General features: G+C 41.8%; 1 protein-coding gene across 1 annotated transcript; it reads right to left on the bottom strand.

The window, feature by feature from the left end:
- Positions 1 to 3,642: 3,642 nt before the first annotated feature.
- LOC124087636 (vomeronasal type-1 receptor 4-like) lies at positions 3,643 to 8,850 on the bottom strand. The gene is made up of 2 exons (XM_046436609.1): positions 8,735 to 8,850; positions 3,643 to 4,534 (listed from the first exon to the last, which is right to left on the bottom strand). The coding sequence occupies exons 1-2, from the start codon at positions 8,848 to 8,850 to the stop codon at positions 3,643 to 3,645; spliced, it is 1,008 nt and encodes a 335-aa protein (XP_046292565.1).
- Between the last annotated feature and the right edge of the window lie 9,495 nt (positions 8,851 to 18,345).

Genomic DNA, 18,345 nt, shown 5'->3' with positions numbered 1-18,345 from the left:
AAAATGAACCCTTATACACTGTCGGGGGAGGGGGGAGTAAATTTGTAAAGCCACTGTGGGAAACAGGATAAATATTACTCAAAAAGCTAAAAATGGAACTACCATTTGATCCAGCTATCCCATTCCTGGGTATATATTTATATATGAAGGAACTGAAGTCAGCAAACAAAAGAGATCCCTCCAAACCCATGTTTATTGCAGCAATATTCACTATTTCCAAAATTTGGGATCAGCTTAGGTGCCCATTAACAGATGAATAGGTAAAGAAATATACAGACACAATGGAGTATTATTTAGCCATAAAGAAGAATAAAATCATGTCATTTGTAGAAAGATGGATGTTACAGAAGGTCATCATGTTAAGCAAAATAAGCCAGACACAGGAAAATATGTATTTCATGTTTTCTCTCATATGTGAAAACTTTAAAAAAAAATGATTGATTACCTGGAAGTAGAAGAGAGATTCATAGGGAAGGGAAAATGGCTGGGGTGAGAGAGAGAAAGAGAAGGACAAGGGTGGGTACTAGGAAGGTTGGATGGAAAGAAAGCACAATATATGCATCTGTGGAAATGTCACAGAGAAACCCATGAACCTTATAATTGAGTGAATTACAATTTTAAAAAGCAGACACAAAATAGGCAGCAAGGAAAATGTTGACATTAAATGTTAACTTTATAAGATTTGAACATGGGGGGAAAAAAGAGGAGCCAGATGTGGCATCACATGCCTGCAGTCCCAGTGGCCCAGGAGGTTGAGGCAGGAGGATCACAGACTTGAGACCAGCCTCAGCCACTTAGCAAGACCCTGTCTCAAAACAAAAACTACAAAAAAGGAGGGCTTGGTGGCACAAACCTATAATCCCAGTGGCCTGGGAGGCTGAGGCAAGAGGATCTTGAGTTCAAGGCCAGCCTCAGCAATGTAGTGAATCCCTGAGCAACTCAGTGAGACCCTGCCTCAAAATAAAATATAGAAAAAGGGCTGAGGATGTGGCTTAGTGGTACCCCTGGGTTCAATCCCCAGAATGAGACAGAAAGGAAGAAAGAAAGAAGTTGAAAGAATGAATCTTAATTCTTAATAATATGGGAAAAGAGCCTTTTAAAACAGTCAAAAATTTTGGTTAGGGCTGGAATTGTGGCTCAGTGGTAGAGCACTTGCCTAGCAAGTGTGAGGCACTGAGTTCGATCCTCAGCACCACATATAAATAAATAAATAAAAGGTCCATTGACAGCTAAAAAATATTTTAAAAAATTTTTTGGTTAATACCTCCAAACATTTTTCTACTTTCTAATTTGTCTTAATTCAAATTTGGTATCCTGTATTTTGTAGAAATAATTTTTCCCAACTTTCTCATTTATTAACATAAACTTCTTCCTACTGTTCGCTAGATATATAAACAATTTCATATGAATAGTATTAAATATTGTTTATCCTTCATATTGTTTAAATGTATCTTTTCACATTTTCTTAATATTTCATCAGTTCTACTTCATCACTAGGTTTTTAATTTTTTTTCATTTTATTCCATTAAATACTTATTATAACTTACATTATATTTATTATTATATGTTACTTGCATTTAGCCTAGTTTTTGATTTTTTAGAATATATTCCCAGGTTTGAAATCTAGCACTTTGGTTGTCAGGGCATCTTCTCCTACTCTAGTGGAGTAGAAATTTGCAGTCATGCCAGATGTGGTGGGGTATGCCTGTAATCCCAGTGACTCAGGAGGCTGAGGCAGGAGGATATCGAATTCAGAGCCAGATTCAGCAAAAGCGGGGAGCTAAGCAACTCAGTAAGACCCTGTCTCTAAATAAAAGACAAAGTAGGGCTGGGGATGTTGCTCAATGGTTGAATGTCCTGGTAAACCACCCCCGCCCCCCAAAAAAGGAAAAAGAAATTTGCAGTTACTGTATTTCCCCGTCACAACACTAAATCGAAGCTGTACAAAAGTTTAGTATGGAGCATTTTCATTCTTCAATGCTACAAAGTTAGAATTATTTATAAAAATATTGCTCATCTTTAGCCAGGCACAGTGGTGCATGCCTATAATCCCAGTGACCTGGGAGAGTGAGGCAGGAGGATCAAGAGTTCAATGTCAGCCTCAGCAAAAGGAGGGAGCTAAGCAGTTCAGTGAGACCCTGTCTCTAAATAAAATACAAAATAGGGCTGGGGATGTGGCTCAGTGATTGAGTGCCCCTGGGTTCAATCCCCAGTGTGTGTGTGTGTGTGTGTGTGTGTGTTCTTTCTAATTATTTTTGAAGTATATTAAAATTCCTTAATAAAATGTTCAAAAGTATTATGTAATGGGCAGCAAAGTTAATCTATGATTAAAACTAGTTTTTGGTGTTCCGTATGTGCTGAAAAAATAAGATATAATACCTAGATTTAATATATGTCTGTTATTTCAAACTTATTTATTGTATTGTTCAACTTCTTGAATCTTCAAAATTCTTCATGAGCTTCATCTCACAACAATCACAAAAAAGTCTGTTGAAATTTTTCACTATGATCAAGGAATTTACTTCATGATTCTGTAAAATATTCTTTGGAAACTTCAAAGCAGCCATTACTTCCAATCCCAAAATACGGAATCAAAGCTTCATCCCCTCATGCCTTGTTCTCAGCCCTTCCATGCAGTGAATGGTTCCACTACAGATTTGTTTCCCAAGTTCAGAAAATATGGTCCACTCAGATGCTTCTTTTTAAATAGTAACTGAGATAATTACTTAACATAGAAAATTCCATCTTTGAATGCTTCTGAAAACCCAGTGATCCAACTTACTGCTCTTGTATTTATAAGTTACAAATTGAATTATAATTAAAACCAATTAATATGCTTAAGTGCTCTCTTGACCCCACCCAGGTCATTCTGTCAATCACTACTGGGAAATATTTGAAATACACCACTCTTCCATATTCTAAAATATCATATGTTTCAAATGACAAACTCTCTTCTTAGCATTTCAGATAAAATAGCAAAACCTGGTCTTTGATATCCTGCAGTGTCTCCTCAGTTCCATCCTAGGCACTAGTCGTTTTTCCCATTTTCTTAATTGATACTCTGTTTGACTTTTACATTTCATGAATCTCTTCACTAATCTCTTCACTAATTGGTTTAAAGTTCAATACTCATAAGCTTTGCATTGTCTCCAAATTAACCTCACATGTTGACCACAAAATTTCTCGGTTGGAATATGGGAAAACAGAGAAATTATGAAAACATTTTGCAAGACATCTAGTCTGGAAATGTGCTCCTACATTATGACACCTCTTGTGACAGCAGATTCAGTTTGCTGTTTACATTCTGTCCATCATCTGGCTGGCCCTTCTTGTGCTTAGACCTCTGAAGGAAAGAAGAATTGAATGGTGCCATTGAAAAAGAGAAGATAAACCGGGCATGGTGGCACACACCTGTAAGTCCAGCAGCTCAGAAGGCTGAGGCAGGAGGATCTTGAGTTCAAAACCAGGCTCAGCAAATTAGTGAGGCTCTACACAACTTAGCAAGACCCTGTCTCTAATAAAATATAAAAAAAGGGCTTGGGGTGTGGCTCAGTGGTTAAGCACCCTGGGTTCAATCCCTGGTACAAACGAAAAAGTAAAAAAAGAAAGATAAAAAACTTGTAAAATCTAGAGCTACTTGGATCATTTAGAGGATAGCATACTCCCTCTGCAGCAGGCAAAGATGAGCCTGGATATCCTGGGGTCACGGCTCCTGAGAACAAAGGGGCTGACTGTAGGAAAGCAAGCAGTGATCAAGGCAGAGCTGTTCACCAGCCACCAACCTGGATCATTTAAACGAGCCAAAAATAGTGAGAAAATGCAAGAGAGAGTGTAAAATGATACAAAGGTGCCCACTAGGACAAGGATGCTTTGAGTGATTCTAGTCTCAGGGGAGGATCTTGGGGAGAGGGTGGCGCTATGGAGGTGTCGGACCTGCCACTTGTGCTTGTACAGGATGAGAACTATGAAGCTACTGGTCCAGACCATCAGTCCCAGACACAAAACATCATAGGAGGACAATAGTGCTATAAGTAGCACACCCGTGACTCTGTTATCAATTACTGCAGAACAGTATCCATAATCTATTTTATTTGTGGTGTTTTTGCTGTTCCACTTGCCAGCATACATAGGAACACTGATGTTCAACAGCATGTTTAGCATCCAGCACAGGATGTTGGAGGGCCCCATGTATCTGGAAGCTTGCGGTTTCATCTCCACCCACCTGAAGTTCCTGGGGCTGATCGTGATGGCCTGGAAGAAACTCAAGAGGCAGGTGATGCCGGTGCCCACACCCCTGCCAACTCTGTGAACATAGAAAACAAGTTTGCATCCAGTATCACTGAGGAAATGTGTTGCCCCCAAAGCAGACATGGTCTGTGGAACTCCTTTACAGAATATGACCAAGAAGTTAGCCAAGGTCAAGTGCTTGAGAATCAAATCCTTGGGCCTTACAGGACATCTGGTGAGATAAAGGAAATTATGGAAGAGAAGAAAGAAATTCCTCAGGAATCCAATTATGGTCTGCTGCTGGCAGCTGGAAGTTTGCTGGGGCCCCTTTGGTTGTTGTTCCCTTTTTATTTCATTCTGTCTCGGTTTTGTTTGGCGTCATCTTGTTGGGTTGTATTATAGTAGAAATATGGGATCAGAAATTAGTAAAAAACAAACTGAAAGAGTGTTAAGTAAATTGTTAGAGGAAGGAGGCATCTCAGTAAAATCAAGAACAATCAGGGCATACGTTGATACAATACAGAAATGTAGCCCATGGCTTTTTAAGGAGGAGTTGTTAAATATATCACAATGGAACCATCATGGTGAAGATTTAAAAAGAATAGAAAAGAAAAGCCCAGGGACTCTGCCAGTTGGCACATTGCCATTGTGGACATTCGTATCTTGTTTGCTTAGTCCAAAGCCTTCAGTTCAGACAATGGTAGAGGAAGAAGAAGACATAATGATTCAAGTAAAAGAGAAGGTCTCTCAAGTTAGTCAGACAGAGGAAAAGATTCAAGTAAAAGAGAAGGCCTCTCAAGCTAGTCAGACAGAGAAAGAAAGTGTAAAACAGAAAAAGCCATCAGGGGGAAAGTTACAACAGGAGACTGCTACTAACACCTTTCTATCACCAGAGGGTGTAAGTGTCCAACCAACAGCACCACCTCTACAGGAGACTGCTACTAACACCTTTCTATCACCAGAGGGCGTAAGTGTCCAACTAACAGCGCCACCTCCATATGCTGGGAGGCCCCCAACCCCCGCAGTTGATAGTTGGGATCCTGAGACAAGGTCTCAAATATTAACATGCCCTGTATTTGAGGCAGGAGGGCAGCGATTTTACCAAGTTTTAAATTTCAAAACAGTGAAGCAGCTAAAAGAGGCTGTAACAACCTATGGTCCTCAAGCACCCTTCACTGTAAGCTTGGTCGAATCCATTAACAACTTGAACATGACGCCAGCAGATTGGGCTAATATGTGTAAAGCTGTGCTAAATGGAGGACAATACCTGTTATGGAAGGTTGCCAATGAGGAATTTTGCAAGGAGACGGCTAGGCGAAATGCAGCAGCTGGTTATCCTCAGAGAAATCTAGATATGTTGTTAGGAAAGGGACCTTATGAGGATCAGCAGCAACAAATTGCATATGATCCTGGCGTATACGCACAAATTGCTGCAGATGCAATTAAGGCATGGAAGACTTTACAAGGACATGGAGGTTTACAAGGTCAATTATCTAAGGTAATACAAGGAGCTAATGAACCTTATGCTGAATTTGTAGATAGGCTTATTCAAACAGCTACCAGAGTTTTTGGGAATACAGAACAAGCAATGCCATTACTAAAACACCTGGCTTATGAGCAAGCGAATCGTTGGTGCAGAGATATCATTAGACCATGGAAACATGAAGATTTAAACACATATATTAAATTATGTAGAGACATTAATGAACAAGAGCAAGTCGTTGCTGGTGAAGTCAAAGATAAAACCAATCTACAGCTTCTACAATAGCCATCACTGAACTGCTTGCAGAACTTGCCTGGACACATTGTGAGCTCACCTGTATGCATTGTGAACTATCTGTTGGTGCAGCGACTTGTGGTAGTGTTGGGGTATTTTTGCTGATGATGTCACCGGTGGTACAATTTTTCAAAGGAGCCCTCAATTGGCTTAATGTCATGGCATTTTGCATCCTCCTCTACTAGTGATGGTCTAAAATTTGGGGGCCAACAGAGGTGAGGCAAAGAACCTCACCCCCCCACTGGTGCAAAGGCCTATCCACAAGTATGGCTGTATGCTGGACCGGTAGTCAGTGACGGGTATGATCCAATTGCAGTGGTACCAACCTAAGACAGGAGGCTGACGCCTAGAGGTCAGTTCATCCGATGACGGGTAAGGACCATATGTTGAATTGGACTGCCTAACAGGCACGGTCCCTAAGCCACATGCTTGTTGTTTAAACAGAGAGGGGGAGATGTTGAGAGCCACAGCCAAAGGGGCCCCAGCAAACTTCCAGCTGCCAGCAAACTTCCAGCTGCTGGCTGATGATTGGCTCACAGCGGCCCCAGCAACATCTAGCTGATTGGCTCCTCGGCCCCAGCAACATCTAGCTGATTGGCTCCTCTGCGGTGATGCTCATTGGACTGTTTCCCTGCCCTTTCAGACCACGGAGCTGCTCATTGGGGGACTTTTTTGGCTCCGCCCACGTGACCCAGCCAATCGGCCTCAAGAGCAGGAGGATTGTGGGAGGTGGAGAGAAGCTGGTGTGGGAGAGAGAGGCTTGTGGAAAGCCGGTGGTGGCAGTTGAGGCTCTGAGGGTTTTTCCTGAGAGACTATTTTGTTTGTCGTGTGTGGTTCTAAAAATAAAGTTAGTTTCTTTTGACAAGTGGCTCCTGATTGTGCCCAGCCAGACTGCGGCAGTCTGCGATAAGAAGACCATTCCTATCACCAAATCACCGGAGGCCATGGCAGTTTCCAAGAATTGATGGTTCCATTCGCTGAGGGGATCCTGCATGGAAAACATGAGATGTGTTTTATTTGGGCAACCCAGATCCACTACTGTTCCCTACCTTTGTTTCCAATCAATAATTTCTTATCATATTCTTTTCTCTAAGTGATTTGCTATTAGAAGGAAAACATAAAGAATACTATTATATCATTTTATGCAACAAGTATAGTACTCTTTTAATACTTTACATATAACTTTTACAACAATTTTATGAAGTAAACACGTCATCATTCTCAGTTAATAAGTGAGAAGATCTTAGGCACAGAAGAGTTGAATAATGTTTCCAAAGTCCCCACCTTATAGAGTCAGTCAGGAGTTGACAATTTACTTAACCCAGTGTATCTCAACCCCAGACATAGTTATTTATGTTCTCCTAAAACTCTACATACATTCTATGATTTTGTGTATCTTGTCAATATTTTAAATAATGGTTGTACTTTTTTTTTACTAATGTGTTTAACAATTTTCCACTTAAATCTTTTTTTGATTTGTTTTGGTAGCTGGGGATTGACCCCAGGGCCTTTTGCATGCAAGACAAGCGCTCTACCAGCTGAGCTATGTCCACAGCTATCCACTTAAATCTAAAAGCTTCATTTATAGGCAAACACCACCTTAAATGATTCAAAAGAGGACACGGAGTCTGTGTACTTAGTAAAACCCTAAAGAAATACTTATATCAGATGAAATAAAACCCTAAAGAAATACTTATATCAGATGAAATGGAATTGATTGAATGTGCCACTCATTCTGTGTTGGAATTAAAGGAAGAGAATCTTTTCCATCTTAACCATGTATGCTAAGCAATGATACATGGAACATGAATAGGGTGATAAATGCTTGTAGAAGGGAGACTAAATTACCATTAATTTTAGAGAAAGTTAATATTTGTTTATGAATGGAAAATATCGGATAAAATGAATTCAATTTCACAATTATTAAACATTCTAAAACACAACTGTATTGTGCAAAAGGGATATTGGTAGGGGAAATTATTTCCTGAATCAATTTAAATAACACTAAGATGAATATTGAGTCTGTGAATGGCATCAGAACATTTTTTGAAACCATAGAAAATATCATAAAATAATGAAATTTTGAAAATTGCCTAAGTCCATAGTTTTTTTCTCAGAAAAGAAAAAACTAAATCATCAAGTTAACTTTCCTTAAATGCTTCTTCCCTTACTTCAATAATGAACAAAGTCTAAACGTAATCTGCAGATGTTAGCTATTTTCTGTCACTGCATAATTACTGTTTCTATGAAGTGTAAAATAATAATGAGGTGAAAAGCCCTTGTTTACTATTTCTAAACCAAAGTACACCAATCAGCTACATCTTACACATTATCATAGGCATGGAGGTACTGGAGAAAAACTTGGACCAACTGAAAATGTTCTTGACTCCTGTAAAGCAGATAGAAGAGCTAGCAGATGACATTCTGAATAACATGAGAAAATCTTAAAAGCCCACATTCTATGGCTTCATCAATCAAAATCCAACGATGAAGAATGAGTTGAATAAAATTAAAAGCACTTAGGAAATTTTTTGATTTTGGTCCACCATTCCTTCTCCACAGGTTCAGCCCAGGATAAGTAATTACTCTCCCTTACTTCCATAACTTTGGTACCATTCAGTTTATAGTGCAGAAGAGTCCTCTTTTCAAACAACAGCTCTTACTGTATCTTCTGATGCCTTTGCTTTCCTTGTAGACCATGCTTCCCAGAACAAAATACAAAATACTCACCTGACTCCTTCCTGCTGCCAGGCTGGTGAGCTCCAGGCATTGATCAGGACAGCCAGAGAGTGTGTGGAGGGAGACAGGCAGGTGTGGGATATGGGTTTGTGATCCTCTGACCTCATCTCCCCACAGGACTGCAATTATCATTCCACCTGTACCAACACTGATAGCAGACACTGGGAACTCAAGTTAATTCTGAAAAACTTCATCCCAGTTACCAATTACTAAAAACAATTATAACTTTCTAGAGAGCCTCTCCAGAGATCTGAGAATGGCCCTTCTAATCAAACATCCCCCCGGGGCACATAGAAACTCTCTTGGAGAGAGCAGGAAATGCTGAGGTCCGAGACTGGAGGGACCCAGCACCTGTGTCTTAGTGGATTTTGTGCTTTTCCCAAGATGCTCTTCTGCTGAAACTCAATCTGTGTTGATCTGCATGTTCCTGAAACAAGACAATTATCTAATTATGAACAGAGAAATGGTGAAAGAATTACAGGTCTATTTCACTTATCTTGGGAAAGCTTTGGTATAAGGAACTGAACCCAGGGGCACTATACCACTGAGCCCCATCCCCAGTTCTTTTTTTTTTTTAAGTATTTTTTTAGTTGTAGATGGACACAATATCTTTATTTGTTTATTTTTATGTGGTGCTGGGGATCGAACCCGGGGTCTCACGCATGCAAGGCAAACGCTCTACCACTGAGCTACAGCCCCAGCCCCCCCAGTTCTTTTAATTTTTTTTTTTATTCTGAGACAGGATCTCTCTACATTGTTGAGGGTCTCACTAAGTTGCTGAGGCTGGTCTTGAACTTGTGATACTCCTGTCTCAGCCTCCTTAGTTGATGGAATTACAGGCTTGGATTGCCACACCTGGTTTATATAATTTTTTTTTTCTGGACAGCATGGCTTTATTTAATTTATTTTTGTATGTGGCGCTAAGAATCGAACCCAGTGCCTCATGAGCGCTAGGCAAGCACTCTGCTGCTGAGCCCCAGCCCCAGCCCTAAATTTTAATTTCATAACAACTTTTATTTTGATTTATACAGCCATTAAGACAAAAGAAGAAAACTTTTAGAAACATTGTGATTTTGTTGACAGATTTTTCTGGTTTCCTATAGAACATTGTAGTGGCTACTGTCTGTCCAGTATCCTTAAGTTTCATTTTATTACTGTTCTGAAATTCCTCTCCCACTTTTCTATGGGTTTCATACATCTCTATTTTCAAGCCTGGCTTCTACTTTTTTTTTTTAATCTTTATTTTATTTATTTATTTACTTATTTTTATGTGGTGCTGAGGCTCCGACCCAGCTCCTTGCACGTGCTAGGCAAGTGCTCTACCGCTGAGCCACAACCCTAGCCCTGGCTTCTACTTCTTAATAGAAATAAGGAAAATGGAAAATGTAAGGCTGGGGTGGTGGCTCAGTGGTAGAGCGCTCACCTGGCACGTGTGAGGCCCTGGGTTCCATTCTCAGCACGGCATAAAAATAAATAAATAAAGGTTCATTCACAAATAAACATATAAAAGTTATATGAAATATGCTATGAAAAAAGAAAATGGAAAATGCTTACACTTCATTTATTCAAGCTAGATTATATGTAGGCCCAAATATAAAACCAGAAAACTAGGAACCATTTTCCCAAAGCTGTTGTCTTTGGGAACTCGCCATCCAACCACCAGCCCTCTTTGAGGGGCTCTGATCCCCACCAGAACAGAGGGCTCCTCCAATTATGTTGCTCATTCCCATCAGCACTGAAATTCCTGTGCTACTTGTCACCATCAATCAAGCGGGGTCCCCGCACTTGCCCTCAAGCTTGGGTCAAAGAAGAGGCTCCCTCACTGCTGCCCTTGGGAACATTTCCTACTTCAGATGATGTCATTCTAATTTATCAACAGTAGTGTGGGCCTGAGGAGATATGTGTATGCAGGAATCAGTTTCCTTAAGTACAGCAGCACAAAGATTTGTTGATAAGCCCTGGGATGGAATTTCCAGTAAAGAAAGACAAAATTTCTGCATTGGAGGTTATAATGCTTCATGTCTTCATCTCCCAGGAGTACACAATGGCAAGATTATTCTACAAGAGTGTGATTTTTATCTACAGCTTTTATTATACTTTTGCAATACTAAACTATATCACCTCTTGTTAATTGAAGGTTTTGTTTTGTTTTTGGTTGGGGGGTACCAGGGATTGAACCCAGGGACACTCAACCCCTGAGTCACATCCCCAGCCCTATTTTGTATTTTATTTAGAGACAGGGTCTCACTGAGTTGATAGCGCCTCCCTGTTGCTGAGGCTATCTTTGAAATTACGATCCTCTTGCCTCAGCCTCCTGAGCTCTGGGATTACAGGAGTGTGCCACTGCACCTGGCTTATTTGGAGGTTTTTAAAAATGGGATCCAAATGCATGGGGCATCCCATGCTGATTTGGAATGGTGAGAGTTTATGCACCCCAAAGGGGGTAGACTTATATTCATAAGTACTACAGGTAAGGTAAAAATAATTGCGAGGTTTTTAGAAATTTTTCTGATTCCAATTGAACCATGACAGAGATTTGACGAGTGGGACTTTCTAGAGAAGTGATTCTGGAGCATGATCAGCAAGGTGGTTTCCTCTGTCCTCTATAGTCTAATTTTAAAAGGCCTTGAATCTTAACAATGTCCAGGCAATAGGTAGCATTATTTCATCTTATACATCTTTACATATAGTTCATTTTTAGTCTTTGCAGTTCCAAATGAATACCAACAATCTATATAGACACAAGACTCTATATGGTGGCTCATTAATGTTCTCATTTGGAATATTTATTTTATATTTTCTTTCTTTATTCTCCCACCCCCTTTCTTTTATCCAGTACTGGGATTTGAGCACAGAGCCTCACTAGGCAAGCACTCTACCATTGAGCTATACCTGCAACCCTCTTATGGGTTTTGAAGGGGACTGTTGGGACTTTTTAAAATCTGGTATCAATCTGTTTTCTAGTTTCTAAGCTATTTACAATAATGAAAGAGGCAAGGAAGATTTCATCTGTGGGCTTCCATCTGGGCAGTTTTCTTTGTAACTAATATCCTCTTGAGTAAAAGCCAAATGATTAATCAGAGCGTAGACACAGTTCCCCATTCCAAGGTGGTTTTTTCAGCCAGTTAGGGGAACTCTAGAATTAGGACATTCACAAACAGAATTAAAAGTTGCTTGAGTAAAATCAACATCCATAGGGAGGCCAAATTTTTATTTACAGTGTCTTGAAAATAGCTGTAATAATCCCAAAATGGATTCATTAAGATTCCTGTGTACAAACTTGAATTTTATTGTGGTCTAAGCCCTTAGGAAATGCTTCAAGGATAGGTTTGTGGAGATGTTTGGCCCATCTTTGTGCTAGTTCCCAGAACTGGCTGTCTGTTTCTCAGGGTGAATCCAGTCAGGCTAAGCCTCCAGGGTCGAATCTGCCCTTTCACAGATAAAGGTGAGAATCAACTGGTGTCTGTCAGAAAAACTCAGCAGGAGGCCTGGATTGTCACATTGCCTTGTCAGCAACCTGACAACTGGTTTTGCTGCCGCCTAGAACCAGGCTTCCATCAGAATTTCCCCCAATAAATTGCATTCTATGCAATCTTCCATCTATCGGCCTCTCCTTAGTCTCACCCATCATAAACTAGAACTGGGTTGTTCTAGAATGTAAGAGAATGTCCTTATTTTAAAGGGATGCATGATGAAATACTTAGGAATGAGGTATCATGAGCTGCAAACTTACATTTACAGAATTTAATCGCATACACATGAAATGCATATGTCAAAAAGTAAAGGAGGGCTGGGGTTGTGGCTCAATGGTAGAGCGCTTGCCTAGCAAGTATGAGGCACTGGGTTCGATCCTCAGCACCACATAAAAAAATAAAATAAAATAAAATAAAGATATTGTATCCATCTACAACTAAAAAATACTTTTAAAAAAGAAAAGGAATATGTTTAATATTAAAATATTAACAACTGCAAAATCTAGGTGCAGGGCATGTGGATATTCACTGAACCATACTTTGACCTATATCACATGTATGATAATTTCATAAGACTAAGTTGGGACAGAAACCAACTTTAATATTGTCCGGATAAAAACAAAGAAAAGAGGCTCACAACCAGAAGCCAAAGAAGAGGCACAATATATCTAGAGGAGCAATGAAAATAATCATAGCTGACATCTCTTCAGAAGTTATGCAAGGCAGAAGACAAGCCAAGGACATCTTAACCTGCTAAAAATTAAGAACACCAACCAAAAATTCAATACACAAGCAAAATTTCTTTTACAAATGAAGGATAAAAAGAGGTCATTCCCAGTAAACCTGAACTACAAGAAATGTTAAATGAGGCTGGGGTTGTGGTTCAGTGGCAGCGCGCTTGCCTAGCATGTGGAAGGCACTGGGTTCAATTCTTAGCACCACATATGAATAAATAAATTAAATAAAGGTCCATCGACAACTAAAAAAAATATTTAAAAAAAAGAAATGTTAAATGAAATACTCCAAACTTAAAAAAAAAAAATTATACTAGGGCTGGGGATATGGCTCAGTGGTAGAATACTTGCCTAACATGCACAAGGCTCTGAGTTCAATCTCCAGCACCACAAAAATTAAAAAATAAATTATACTAGACAAAACTTAGATTTCCACAAAGAAATAAGAAGTGCTGCAGCTGGTGATGTAGCTCGGTGCCTATATGTGTAAGGCTCTGGGTTTGATTCCCCAGAACTGCCAAGAAAAGAAAAAATAAAGTTTACCTTCATTTATGCCATTTCCAGTGTGTTTTTTCAGTGCTGGGAATTGAATCCAGTACCTCACGCATGCTAGGCAAAGTCTGTGCCCCTTCTTTATAATTTTATTTGCTCCAAAAGATAAGTAACTATCTGAAGAAAAATAGTAGCAATTAATTATGTCATTATAGAGCATATAAAGATAAATATATGAAAAACTAGTAAATATGAGAAACAAGCCTGGTGTGGTGGCCCACGCCAGTAATCCCAAAGACTCAGGAGGCTGAGACAGGAGGATCACAAGTTCAAGACCAGCCTGGGCAACTTAGACCCTGTTTCAAAATTAAATATAAACCTGGCACAGTGGTGCAGGCCTGTAATCCCAGGGGCTCAGGAAGCTGAAGCAAGAGGATGGAAGTTCAAAGCCAGCCTCAGCGATTTAGTAAGGCCCTAAGCAATTTAGCAAGAATTTGTCTCAAATTTTTTAAAAAATAAGGCTGGGGATGTGGCTCAGTGGTTAAGCACCTTTAGGTTCAATTCCTCGTATAAAAAAAGAAGGATGGGGGAGAAGAAGAAAGATAAAAAGGGACAGGCCTGTTACAGCAGGGGAGAGGGTTTGGGCTCTGAATTGGTCACTTGCATATGAAAGCTGGGCTGGAGGGAGAGCTTTAGGCTATCTCCAGGAGTCTGCAACTGGCAGGAGACAGTCCCTCTCCAGTCTACAAGGCTCCAGCTGTCAAAACATCAGATACAGAAACTAGAAAATGTGGTTTATACTGGATCATTTACACCCTCCGTCCAGGGTCACGTTGAGTTGGCTTGGAAGCAGAGCCTGAGATGGACATTCACAGATGAGATTCAGAGAGGAGGCGGAATGTTCTGAGTCTGAATCTGGTAACTCAGAGGCGTAGGTTCCACTGAGGGGTGTTCTCAGGAAGGGGAGCAAGGGAAGCACAATGCGGCAGAAGAGGAGCTAAGCCAGGATGTCCACACTGACCCCACAGAAAGCCCTGGAACAGGAATTGCACCATTTCCTTAATCCTGACTTTAGGCAAGGGGCCAGGCATTTTTTTTTTAAATATTTATTTTTTAGTTCTAGGTGGACACAATATCTTTATTTTGTTTTTATGTGGTGCTCAGAATCGAATCCAGTGCCTCACGCATGCTAGGCAAGCGCGCTACCACTTGAGCCACATCCCCAGCCCCAGGGGCCAGGCTTTTAAACCCTCTTCAGTCACTGTCCCCAGGCTGTGGGCAGAGGGAGCACAACCTCCCAGACATCCCCTGGGGAGGCTTGAAGAAAGATGTGAAGAGGCAGCTGTGAGAAATAGCAGTGGGGTGGGTGCCCCAGCCCAGGGGACCTGGGTGGGGCGATAACAGCATCTGCTACAACACCCTCACCTTCGCCCAGTGCGCCACTCAGGAGCCAATCCCACTGGCGCTTCAGAGATAATGTGTTCAAAGCTGATCTTGTCACCTTCCCCCCACACTCATCTCACCCACACACCCCAGAAATCTGCCACCCACAACAATGCTCTCAGGAAGCGCTACCACCTCCAGCCCACCAGGGAATCAACCTGCCTCTCTCTTTTGTGGGACAGTTCACTCCAGTCAGCTCCACAGGGTTAGCTCTGGGCCAACTCTACCTCTCCCCTCTTTCCTCCTCTTTTTTGGCTACTTCCCTGAGAAGACACATTCTGGCTTCTCTCCCATCCCAGTCTCCCTTATCACATGCACTGAGCAGGCTAAGAGGGACTCAGAATCTCACCCTGCTCCCTGCTGCTGTTTAGGACCAGGGCCTGGGGTCTCACTCCAGTCCCACCCTGCCCCGCCATCTTGCATGCCCGCCTTGAGCACTAAGCACCCCAACCGTGCATCACTGTGTCTCTGCTCAAGTTGCCTTCTCTCTCTGGAACACTCTCCCTTCCCCCTTGCCAGGCTGAGAATCCCTCCTTCACATTCCCAGAAAACTATGTGCCCATGAAACCCACCATCCAGATCTTCCCTGTCAAGGTGAATGGACATGCTATGCCTGATTGTCCAGTGCCATTTGTGAAAGGGACTAATATGTGTCCTCTCACCAGTCAAAGAATCAGATGGCAGATTTTAGAGGGCACTGACAAGGCCTGTGGACCTCCCTGCAGGGGACCAGTTACAGCTTCATGATCAAAGGTGAGCTGGCAAAGATGTAAGTATCCATTCCTTTCTGGAATCAGGGGTCAATTGTACATGTTGCTGGCCTGGTATGTGGTCAGGGCCCATGCAGAATGCCAAAGTGCAAGACAGGAATGGGAACCTAGGTTGCCATGGTAACAAGAGGGAACATCTCTGGGAAGAAATTAGAAATGGATGCCATTAGCTCAGGCCCATATTATCCTGTAAGTGATCCCTGTCCCAGTCAGGGAAAGGGTGTGTCAGCATTTACAGACTCCTCTAATGTACCTGATATAAAGACTCTCTCCCATCATAGCCCAATTCAAGTCACCAAAAGTATTTTGGGGGTTTGTTTTATTTTGTTTTGGCACTGAGGATTGAATCTAGAGTCACTTTATCACTGAGCCACATCCCCAGGACTTTTATTTTTTATTTTGAGACAGGATCTCACTAAGTTGCTGAAGCTGGCTTTGAACTTGACATCCTCTTGTCTCAGCCTCCCGTGTAGCTAGGATTACAGGTGTGCACCACTGCACCTGTAGAGCTTAACACTCAGCTCAAAACAACAACAAAAAAAAAAAAATCCAGGAAATTTAATAATTGACTCTGACACAACACAACATCCTGGGTTCTGCCTGAAATCCACCACACCAGCTCACTAAGAGAGGTGAGCATGACAGGTAACAAAGTAAAAGCCCTGTGAGACTCTGCCGCCTGCTCCTCTCAGGCAGGGGTATCTGCGTTTTACTGGGTTTGGGCTTGAAGCAGGCCTAAGGCAAGATGCAGGCAGGAGTCATTCATTTGGGAGGCTACTGCAAAAAGCCCCAGCACTGGGTTGGGGTTGTGGCTCAGCGGTAGAGCACTTGTCTAGCACGTCCGAGGCCCTGGGTTTGATCCTCAGCACCAAATAAAAATAAATAAAATAAAGACATTGTATACAACTACAACTAAAAAATAAATATTAAAAAAAAAAAGCCCCAGCATTTCAGAGAAATGAAATAGGACAAGGAATCAGAAGAGGATGTGTCCCCTGTTGGTGGTCAGGGCATAACCTAGCTGAGGGCTCCAGGAAATGAGCTGCTCCCTGGATCAGGACCTCTCTAGTACTCTCTGTTGGCAAAGAGCCATAGATGCTTCCAGTCAGTCCCAGAATGGCCAGTGAGTAGGACAGGGGCAGTTTGAAATGCCTGTGCAACAGAGCTGGGACCTGGCCATCCCTTAGCATGTGTCTTCTAGCCCGAGCTCCTCATTCCACTGAGCGGGATTCACATTTGTTTTTTGTTTGTTTGTTTTTTTGTTTGGATACCAGGAATTGAACTCAGGGGCACTCAACCCCTGAGCCAAATCCCCAGCCCTATTTTTTTAATATATATATTTATTTTTTAGAAGTAGTTGGACACAATACCCTTATTTTGTTTATTTATTTTTATGTGGTGCTGAGGATTGAACCCAGGGCCTCGTACGTGCCAGACAAATGATCTACCGCTGAGCCACAATCCCAACCCTCCCAAGCCCTATTTTGTACTCACTGAGTACTTAGTGCCTTGCCATTGCTGAAGCTGGCTTTGAACTCGTGATCCTCCTTGTCTCAGCCCTGGGATTACAGACGTGCTCCACCACATCCAGCAGGATTCACGATTTTTTTTTTTTGGTACTGGAGATTGAACTCAGGGGCACTGGACTACTGAGCCACATCCCAGCCCTATTTTGTATTTTAATATTTAGAGACAGAGTCTCATTGAGTTGCTTAGTGCTGCGCTTTTACTGAGACTGGCTTTGAACTCCTGATCCTCCTACCTCAGTCTTTGGAGCGGCTAGGATTACAGGTATGTACCACTGCGCCTGGCCAGGATTCACATTTTTTTTTATTTTTTAATATTTATTTATTTAGTTGTAGTTGGACACAATGCCTTTATTTTATTTATTTATTTTTATGTGGTGCCTAGGATCAAACTCAGGGCCTCACACGTGGTAGATGAGAGTTCTATCACTGAGCCACAACTTCAGGATTCACATTTTAAATGATACAAATTTTTGGTACCGTTTGGTCCCTAACCAACAGTCCATACCTCAAATCTGCTTCCCAGCTGAAGAAACTGTGAGGCTTCCCCAAGCCAGAGGAAAAGCCAGGAAAGGTGAACTTTACAGAGATAAGATTTTCAAGAGGAACTTTATGGGAATTATACCAGCAGGACAATAGAACCTGATCATCCGGCCACCCAGGAGACCAGACTGTGTTGATGTGTTATCAAAGGGCCTGGGTGGGCTGGGGAGATAGCTCAGTTGGTTGAGTGATTGCCTTGCATGTCCATGCCAAGGCCATGGGTTCAATTCCCAGCACCACATATTAAAAAACAAACAACAAAAAAACCCACAAAGGCCTGGCCCCTCCCTTAAGTATCACCTCTGTGAGCAGAAGCAGGTCCACAGCATTTCCACCACGACTAGACTTAGGAGACCTCCCCAGGTGCCTTCTGGGTTTCAACAGAAGAGGGCGGCAGCTGTGCAAAGGGCCTGGGGAGGGCCCTGAGGATGAAGATGCTGTCCTGGACCTCTTGACCCTGCCACCACAACCCATGCCTCTTGCATGAAACAGCCACCCACTCACCTCTGCATCTCATTCACACACACACGTGCCCACACACATGTGCATGCACACACAGGCCTCCAGAGTTAAGGACTCCCTTGTAGTGAAGGGGAGGAAGCAAGACAAGTGAGACAGAAG

Source organism: Marmota monax, unplaced genomic scaffold, assembly GCF_021218885.2.
Source record: "Marmota monax isolate L192 unplaced genomic scaffold, Marmota_monax_Labrador192_F-V1.1 WCK01_AAM20220418_F8-fsc00021, whole genome shotgun sequence".
Classification (NCBI taxonomy): domain Eukaryota; kingdom Metazoa; phylum Chordata; class Mammalia; order Rodentia; family Sciuridae; genus Marmota; species Marmota monax.
Note: the sequence above shows the minus strand (reverse complement) of the source record. Positions and strands in the feature narration are given on the sequence as shown.